The sequence below is a fragment of the Macrobrachium nipponense genome, chromosome 38 (assembly GCF_015104395.2).
Source record: "Macrobrachium nipponense isolate FS-2020 chromosome 38, ASM1510439v2, whole genome shotgun sequence".
Lineage (NCBI taxonomy): Eukaryota > Metazoa > Arthropoda > Malacostraca > Decapoda > Palaemonidae > Macrobrachium > Macrobrachium nipponense.
The window spans coordinates 29,442,963-29,452,770 of record NC_061098.1 but is presented as its reverse complement, the minus strand read 5'-3'; the positions used below and the strand labels follow the sequence as shown (position 1 = coordinate 29,452,770).

Here is a 9,808-nt window from a genome sequence, read left to right as displayed (position 1 = left end):
TACTATTCTTCCTTCTGCAAAGCCCATCTTCTAGATTATTTCTGCAGAAATGTGGGTTATCTGAAAGTACATCTAGATATTGGACCCTTGTCCGCATGACAAATATCTTGTACAAGATGTTCACCAAGGGACATAGCATAATAGAAGAAACCATTCTTCCTTCTGCAAAGCCCATCTTCTAGATTATTTCCCCAGAAATGTGGGTTATCTGAAAGAATACATCTAGATATTAGACCCTTGTCCGTATGACAAATATCTTTTACAAGATGTTCACCAAGGGACATAGCATACTAGAAGAAACTATTCTTCCTTCTGAAAAACCCATCTCCTAGATTATTCCTTCAGAATGGGGGTTTACCTGAAAGAATGTATCTAGATATTGTACCCTTGTCCACATGACAAATATCTTGTACAAGATGTTCACCAAGGGACATAGCATACTAAAAAAAACTATTCTTCATTCTGAAAAGCCCATCTTCTAAATTATTCCTTCAAAATGGGGAACTATCTGAAAGAATAGATCTAGATATTGGACCCTTGTCCACATGACAAATATCTTTTGCAAGATGTTCACCAAGGGACATAGCATACTAAAAGAAACTATTCTTCCTTCTGCAAAGGCCATCTTCTAGATTATTTCTCCAGAATGGCGGATTATCTGAAAGAATAGATCTAGACATTGGACCTTTGTCCGCTTAACAAATATTTTGTACAAGATGTTCACCAAGGGACATAGCATACTAGAAAAACCTATTCTTCCTTCTGCAAAGCCCATCTTCTAGATTATTCCTTCAAGAATGGGGGTTTATCTGAAAGAATACATGTAGATATTAAACCCTTGTCCGTATGACAAATATCTTTTATAAGATGTTCGCCAAGGGACATAGCATACTAAAAGAAACTATTCTTCCTTCTGCAAAGCCCATCTTCTATATTATTTCTCTAGAATTGTGGGTTATCTGAAAGAATAAATCTAGATATTAGACCCTTGTTGGCATGACAAATATCTTGTACAAGATGTTTACCAAGGGACATAGCATACTAGAAGAAACTATTCTTCCTTCTGCAAAGCCCATCTTCTATATTATTTCTGCAGAATTGTGGGTTATATGAAAGAATAGATCTAGATATTGGACTCTTGTCCGCAAGACAAATATCTTATACAAGATGTTCACCAAGGTACATAACATAATAGAAGAAACAATTCTTCCTTCAGCAAAGCCCATCTTCTAGATTATACCTTCAAGAATGGGGGTTTATCTGAAAGAATACATGTAGATATTAAACCCTTGTCCGTATGACAAATATCTTTTATAAGATGTTCACCAAGGGACATAGCATACTAAAATAAACTATTCTTTCTTCTGCAACGCCCATCTTCTATATTATTTCTCCTGAATGGTGGGTTATCTGAAAGAATAAATCTAGATATTAGACCCTTGTCGGCATGACAAATATCTTGTACAAGATGTTTACCAAGGGACATAGCATACTAGAAGAAACTATTATTCCTTCTGCAAAGCCCATCTTCTAGATTATTCCTTCAGAATGGCGGTTATCTGAAAGAATAGATCTGGACATTGGACCCTTGTCGGCATGACAAATATTTTGTACAAGATGTTCACCAAGGGACATAGCATACTAGAAGAATCTATTCTTTCTTCTGCAAAGCCCATCTTCTAGATTATTCCTTCAGAATGGGGGGATATCTAAAAGAATAGATCTAGATATTTGACCCTTGTCCGCATGACAAATATCTTTTACAAGATGTTCACCAGGGGACATAGCATACTAGAAGAAACTATTCTTCCTTTTGCAAAACCCATCTTCTAGATTATTCCCTCCGAATGGGGGGCTATCTGAAAGAATAGATCTAGATATTGGACCCTTGTCCGCATGACAAACATCCTGTACAAGATGTTCACCAAGGCACACAGCATAGTAGAAGAAACTATTCTTCCTTCTGCAAAGCCCATCTTCTAGATTATTCCTTCAGAATGGGGGGCTATCTGAAAGAATACATCTAGATATTGGACCCATGTCCCCATGACAAATATTTTGTACAAGATGTTCACCAAGGGACAAAGCATACTAGTAGAAACTATTCTTCTTTCTGCAAAGCCCATCTTCTAGAGTATTCCTCCAGAATGGCGGTTATCTGAAAGAATAGATCTAGATATTGGACCCTTGTCCGCATGACAAATATCTTGTACAAGATGTTCACCAAGGCACATAGCATACTAGAAGAAACTATTCTTCCTTCTGCAAAGCTCATCTTCTAGATTATTCCTTCAGAATGCGGGGGATATCTGAAAGAATAGATCTAGATATGGGACCTTTGTTCGCATGACAAATATCTTGTACAAGATGTTCACCAAGGGACATAGCATACTAGAAGAAACTATTCTTCCTTCTGCAAAGCCCATCTTCTAGATTATTCCTTGAGAATGGGGGTGCTATCTGAAAGAATAGATCTAGATATTGGACCCTTGTCTGCATGACAAATATCTTGTACATGATGTTCACCAAGGCACATAGCATACTAGAAAAATCTATTCTTCCTTCTGCAAAGCCCATCTTCAAGATTATTTCTACAGAAGGGCGGGCTAACTGAAAGAATAAATCTAGATATTGGACCCTTGTCCGCATGACAAATATCTTGTACAAAATGTTCACCAAGGCGCACAGCATACTAGAAGAAACTATTCTTCCTTCTGCAAAGCTCATCTTCTAGATTATTCCTTCAGAATGCGGGGGATATCTGAAAGAATAGATCTAGATATTGACCTTTGTCCACATGACAAATATCTTGTACAAGATGTTCACCAAGGGACATAGCATACTAAAAGAAACTATTTTTCCTTCTGCAAAGCCCATCTTCTAGTTTATTCCTTCAGAATGGCGGATAGCTGAAAGATTAGATGTAGATATTGGAACCTTGTCCACATGACAAATATCTTGTACAAGCTGCTCACCAAGAGACATAGCATAATAGAAGAACCTATTCTTCCTTCTGCAAAGCCCATCTTCTAGATTATTCCTTCAAAATGGGGCACTATCTGAAAGAATAGATCTAGATACTGGACCCTTGTCCGGATGACAAATATCTTGTACAAGATGTTCACTAAGGCACATGGCATACTAGAAGAAACTATTCTTCCTATTGCAAAGCCTATCTTCTAGATTATTCCTTCAGAATGGGGGGTTATCTGGAAGAATACATCTAGATATTGGACCCTTGTCTGCATGACAATATCTTGTACAAGATGTTCACAAGACATCACCAGACAAAGAGCATACTAGAAGAAACTATTCTTCCTTCTGCAAAGCCCATCTTCTAGATTATTCCTTCAGAATGGCGGTTATCTGAAAGAATAGATCTAGATATTGGACCCTTGTCCGCATGACAAATTTCTTGTACAAGATGTTCACCAAGGGACATAGCATACTAGAAGAAACTATTCTTCCTTCTGCAAAGCCCATCTTCTAGATTATTCCTTCAGAATTGGGGGGATATCTGAGAGAATAGATCTAGATATTGGACCCTTGTCCGCATGACAAATATTTTGTACAAGATGTTCACCAAGGCACATAGCTTACAAGAAGAAACTATTCTTCCTTCTGCAAAGCCCATCTTCTAGATTATTCATTCAGAATGGGGGGGATATCTGAAAGAATAGATCTAGATATTTGACCCTTGTCCGCATGACAAATATCTTGTTCAAGATGTTCACCAAGGGACATAGCATACTAGAAAAAACTATTCTTCCTTCTGCAAAGCCCATCTTCTAGATTATTCCTTCAGAATGGCGGTTATTTGAAAGAATAGATCTAGATATTGGACCCTTGTCCACGTGACAAATATCTTGTACAAGATGTTCACCAAGGGACATAGCATACTAGAAGAAACTATTCTTCATTTTGCAAAGCCCATCTTCTAGATTATTCCTTCAGAATGGGGGGATATCTGAAAGAATAGATCTAGATATTGGACCCTTGTCCGCATGACAAATATCTTGTACAAGATGTTCACCAAGGGACATAGCATACTAGAAGAAACTATTTTTCCTTCTGCAAAGCCCATCTTCCTGATTATTCCTTCAGAATGGGTGGGATATCTGGAAGAATAGATCTAGATATTGGACCGTTGTCCGCATGACAAATATCTTGTGCAAGATGTTCACCAAGGGACATAGCATACTAGAAGAAACTATTCCTTCCTTCTGCAAAGCCCATCTTCTAGATTCTTCCTTCAGAATGGCGGGCTAACTGAAAGAATAGATCTAGATATTGGACCCTTGTCCGCATGACAAATATCTTGTACAAGATGTTCACCAAGGGACATAGCATACTATAAGAACCTATTCTTCCTTCTGCAAAGCCCATCTTCTAGATTATTCCTTCAGAATGGCGGTTATCTGAAAGAATAGATCTAGATATTGGACCCTTGTCCGCATGACAAATATCGTGTACTAGATGTTCACCAAGGGACATAGCATACCAGAAGAACCTATTCTTCCTTATGCAAAGCCCATCTTCTAGATTATTCCTTCAGAATGGGGGGAATAATCTGAAAGATAGATCTGAATTGGACCCATATCCGCATGACAAATATCTGACATGTTCACCAGAACATAGCATAACTAAAGAAAAACTATTCTTCCTTCTGGCAAAGCCCATCTTTCTAGATTATTCCTTCAGAATGGGGGGCTATCTGAAAAGAATTAGATCTAGATATTGGAACCCTTGTCCGCCATGACAAATATCTTGACAAAGATGTTCACCCAAGGGACATAGCATACTAGAAGAAAAACTATTCTTCCCTCTGCAAAGCCCATCTTCTAGACTATTCCTTCAGAATGGCGGTTATCTAAAAGAATAGAACTAGATATTGGACCCTTTGTCCGCTGACAAATATCTTGGGTGTACAAGATGTTCACCAAAAAAAAAAAAAAAAACAAAAAAAAAAAAAAAAAAAAAAAAAAAAAAAAAAAAAAAAAAAAAAAAAAAAAAAAAGGGACAGACAAAAAAAAAAAATATAAACAAAAAAAAAAAAAAAAAAAAAAAAAAAAAAAAAAAAAAAAAAAAAAAAAAAAACGAAAAAAAAAAAAAAAAAAAAAAAACCGGGACATGCATACCAGAAGACACGGTATCTTCCTTCTGCAGCCCATTCTTCTCCAGATTATTCATTGCAGAATGGGGGGATATCTGAAAGAATAGATATAGATATTGGACCCTTGTCCGCATGACAAATATCTTGTACAAGATGTTCACCAAGGGACATAGCATACTAGAAGAAACTATTCTTCCTTCTGCAAAGCCCATCTTCTAGATTATTCCTTCAGAATGGGGGGCTATCTGAAAGAATAGATCTAGATATTGGACCGTTGTCCGCATGAAAACAAAATCTTGTACAAGATGTTCACCAAGGGGCAAATAGCCTACTAGAAGAAAACTATTCCTTCCCTTGCAAAGACATTTCCTTAAGGGGGACCTATTCCTTCAGGAATGGCGGTTATCTTAAAAGGGAATAGAAACTAAGAAAATATGGAAAACCACCTTGGTCGGCATGAACAAATTATTACCTGTACAAGATGTTACCAAGGGGAACCATTAGCCATACTAGAAGAAACTATTCCTTCCTTCTGCAAAAGCCCTCTTCTAGATTATCCTTCAGGAAGGGGGGATATCTGAAAGAATAGATCTTAGATATTGGACCCTTGTCCGAAATGGAACAAATATTTGTAACAAAGATGTTCACCAAGGGACATAGCATACTAGAAGAAAAACTAATTCCCTTCCCTCTGCCAAAGTCCATTCTTCTGACTATTCCTTCAGAAATGGCGGTTACTAAAAGAATAGAACTAGGATTGGACCCTTGTCCGAATGACAAATATCTTGTACAAGATGTTCACCAAGGGCCATAGCATACCAGAAGAACCCTATTCTTCCTTCTGCAAAGGCCCATCTTCCTAGATTATTCATTCGAAGGGGGGGATAATCGAAAGAATAGATATAGATATTGGACCCTTGTCCGCATGGACAAATTATCTTGTACAAGATGTTCACCAAAGGTGGGCAAGCATACTAGAAGAAAACTATTCTTCCTTCTAAAGCCCAATTCTAGATATTCTTTCAGAATGGGGGGCTATCGAAAAGAATAGATCAGATATTGGACCGTTCGTCCGCATGACAAATATCTTGTACAAGAGTCACCAAGGGAATAGCTCTAGAAGAAACATTTTCCTTCCGTCAAAGCACCATTTCTAGATTATTCCTTCAGAAGGGGGTATCTGAAAGAATAGATCTAGATATTGGACCTTGTCCGCATGACAAATATCTTGTACAAGATGTCACCAAGGGGACATAGCATACTAGAAGGGGAAACTATTCTTCCTCTGCAAAGCCCATCTTCTAGGACTATTCCTTCAGAATGGCGGTTATATAAAAGAATAGAACTAGAATTGGACCCTTGTCCGCATGACAAATATCTTGTACAAGAGTTCACCAAGGGACCCCATGCATGACTAGAAGAAAACTATTCTCCTTCTGCAAAGCCCATCTTTCTAGATTATCCTTCAGAATGGGGGCTCTCTTGAAAGAATAGATCTAGATAGTTGGGACCCTTGTCCCCGCATGGACAAATTATCTTTGGTACAAGATGTTTCACCAAGGGACATAGCATACTAGAAGAAAAACTATTCTTCCCTTCCCTTGCCCCCCCCCCCCAAAGCCCAATCTTCTAGACTATTCCTTTCAGAATGGCGGTTATCTAAAAGAAGAGAAACTAAGATATTGGACCCTTGTCCGCATGACTCAAAATATCTTTGTACAAGAACTGTTCAACCAAGGGACATAGCATACTAGAAGAAACATTTCCTTCCCGCTTGCAAAGACCCATCCTTACTAGGACTATTCCTTCAGAATGGCAGTTATCTAAAAGATGAACGAACGGATATTGGACCCTTGTCCCCGCATGACAAATATTCTTGTTTAACAAAGATGTTCACCAAGTGGACATAGCAATAACTAGAAGAAACTTAGGCTTCCTTCTGCAAAAAGCCCATCTTCTAGATTATTCCTTCAATATCTAGATCTATTCTGAAAGAATAGATCTAGATATTGAACCTTTGTCCACATGACAAATATCTTGTACAAGATGTTCACCAAGGGACATAGCATACTAGAAGAAACTATTCTTCATTCTGCAACAGCTGTTGGCTCTTATTCTAAGAGCGTGTCCTCCAGCCTCCAAACTGCTGTTGGCTCTCATCCCGAGAGCTGGTCCTCCTTCCTCCGAACAGCTGTTTGCTCTCATCCTGAGAGCTCGTCCTCCAGCCTTCAAACATCTATTTGCTCTTATCCTGAGAGCTCGTCTCCAGCCTCCGAACAGCTGTAGCCTCTCATACTCAGAGCTTATCTTCAGCCTCCGATCATCTTTTATTGTTGTCTCCAGATCGTTCTTCTTTCTATCTGCGTTCGACTTTGTACAACGATTCCACTTCCTTCTATCTGTCGAACCATTTTCAGAATTCTCCTCTGTATCTGCATTCAGTTCTTCCCCATTTTTATTCGTTTTCTAGCATGGGTATCCTTTCGAAGATTTTACTAAGTTCACTTATCATATCGTCCATAAGATCGTTTAGGACCAAAGAATTTGGGCACTTCGTTCCTGCGGAATATTTTTCGTTTGTGTATTTTTCTTGTCGAGATTCCCTCTCCTCGAGTTTGTCTTCTGGAAATTTCCTTAATTCCTCTCTCATATCCTGCATGCTGTTTGTCCCCGGTCTCTTTGTCTGAGTGCCGACTGATCTGTTGTTTATATTCCTAAACTTTTCCTGAAGTCTTGAATCCTCTTTCTGTTCTTCTTCCCTGTCTTTTATGCCTTGTCTTTTAACATCTCTTTCGAATTCTTCCCTCTCCTTGGTGAAGGCAGCAATGTCCATCTCGAGCTTCTTTTGCGCCATGATGAGGGCTTCTTTCTCCTCTCTCAGTTCTTCTTTCATTTTAAAGACTTGGGTACAGAAGAGCCTCAATTCACTTTGAAGGGCTTCCCTCTCTAATTTCAAGTCCTCTGCATCCTTATCGAACCTCGCTTGAGTCTTGGCGAGGTTCTCTTTTTCCCTTCTTAGTTCTTCTCTCATGTCAACTAATTCCACACTGAATGCCTCCCTCTCTCTCTGGAGGACATCCCTATCCAAATCCAAGGCCCCCCTTTGAATGAGTTCCATTTCAAAGGCGACCTTCTCTTCATGGAATTGTCGTCGTTCAATGTCCAGCTCTGCTTTTCCCTGGTTGAGGAGTTCCATTTCAGCATCAAGAGCACCTCTCTCATTCTTTAAAAGCTCTCTCTCTTCATCGTACTCTTTCAGCTTTTCAATGAATGCGTTCTTCCCCTCTTTCATTTGCTGTAGGATTTGCTGCCCGACGATGTTGGCGAGAGAGGATTCAGCTTCATCGAGGCTGGTGAGGATATCACCTCTCCTGCGAGTCTCCCGACCTTGGAACTCTCCTCTCTGCTGTCTCTGTGGGGAAAGTTCCTGTGGCGAAGATTCTCCGGTTTTCTCTAAAGAAGCGGAGGACGAATATTTGTCAATTATCTCATCTGTAATAGATGACGAATATTCGTCTATGCCGGTTGGTACAAGTTTGCCAATCCCGTAATAAAGGACGACTTTTCATAAGGAGACGAATATTCTTCAATGTCGTCTGGTGCATCTTCTGGTGCATCTTCGTAATCTTCATAATCTTCATAATCTTCATTCTGCCATGAAGTCTGACACCAACAATTTAGTATTTTTTCTATAAGGAACTCAATGTCTCCTCCTTTTGCTCTTTGGAGGAGCCACAGGTGTCTCTGCAAGTGTACTGTTATCGAGGAATATTCTTTGTAGTTGTCAGCAATTTCTTTTATTTGTGCCGACAAATTCTCTACCAATTTATTCCTTTCTGTTAGAAGTTTCTTCCAACGCTTCTGCCAAAAGCGCGGCTTCTTCTTCTTCCGATCTTTCCTATAGTCCTTAGGCAGTGCAGCTTGACAGGAGCATTTCATTATATTTCTGATCACCATTTTGAGTTCATCTGTTGAAGCCAAGTCGAGTTCCCAGATGTGGTTTTCTAGGTGATCTATCACCTCGAGATTTGCCGAGGTTGGATCCTTTTTTTCGACCTGGACCATTAGCTCATAGACTAAGTCGTCCCTTTCGGCTATCAGCTTCTTCCATTTCCAATAGCATATTTCTTCGTCGTTGTCCTCTGGATAGGCTTGACACTGGCAGTTTTTGGTCTCTGCTATGACCGCGCCCATCGTGCCTTCTCCAGCCAGCTGGAGGTCCAATATGTGACCATCCAAGTGATATATTATAGGGACGTTTTCGTCGACTGGATCAAGGTTTTCTACTTGTAAATGAAGTTCATCTATTAATCGCCTCTTTTCTGCCAGCAGCTTTTTCAGTTTCCGCTGGCCGATGCGAGGCTTTGGCGTCTCATCCTTTTCTTTCTTCTTCCATTTTGGGTCTTGACAGCGGCATTGCTGGACTTTTAGGATCACCTTTCCCAAATCGTCCTTCGTGGCCGCTTCAAGATCAAAAATATGTTTATCCAAGTGGTTTATAAATGCGACATTTTTCGAGACTAAGGGGACATCCTCCATCTGGACTAATAATGCAATCACTAGTCCGTCTCTCTCTTCCTCTATATTCTTCCATTTCTTAGGCCTAACAGGTATTTTGTCGCCTTTCCTTTGACCACCTTTTTGGGGCTTTTCCTTGAAGGATACTTCTGCCCTCTGTTTATCGTGGTCTTTGGG

At 39.5% G+C, this 9,808-nt stretch overlaps 1 protein-coding gene across 1 annotated transcript in view; it reads right to left on the bottom strand.

The window, feature by feature from the left end:
• Positions 1-7,183: 7,183 nt before the first annotated feature.
• LOC135209781 (uncharacterized) overlaps positions 7,184-9,808 on the bottom strand; it is a 3,060-nt gene continuing 435 nt past the window's right edge. Inside the window, exons 1-3 of the mRNA XM_064242563.1 lie at positions 8,654-9,808; positions 7,677-8,525; positions 7,184-7,579 (exon numbers count right to left, since the gene is read on the bottom strand). The exon at positions 8,654-9,808 is cut by the window's right edge and continues 435 nt beyond it. Coding sequence (XP_064098633.1) covers positions 7,184-7,579; positions 7,677-8,525; positions 8,654-9,808 — 2,400 coding nt within the window. The remainder of the gene's footprint in view (positions 7,580-7,676; positions 8,526-8,653) is intronic.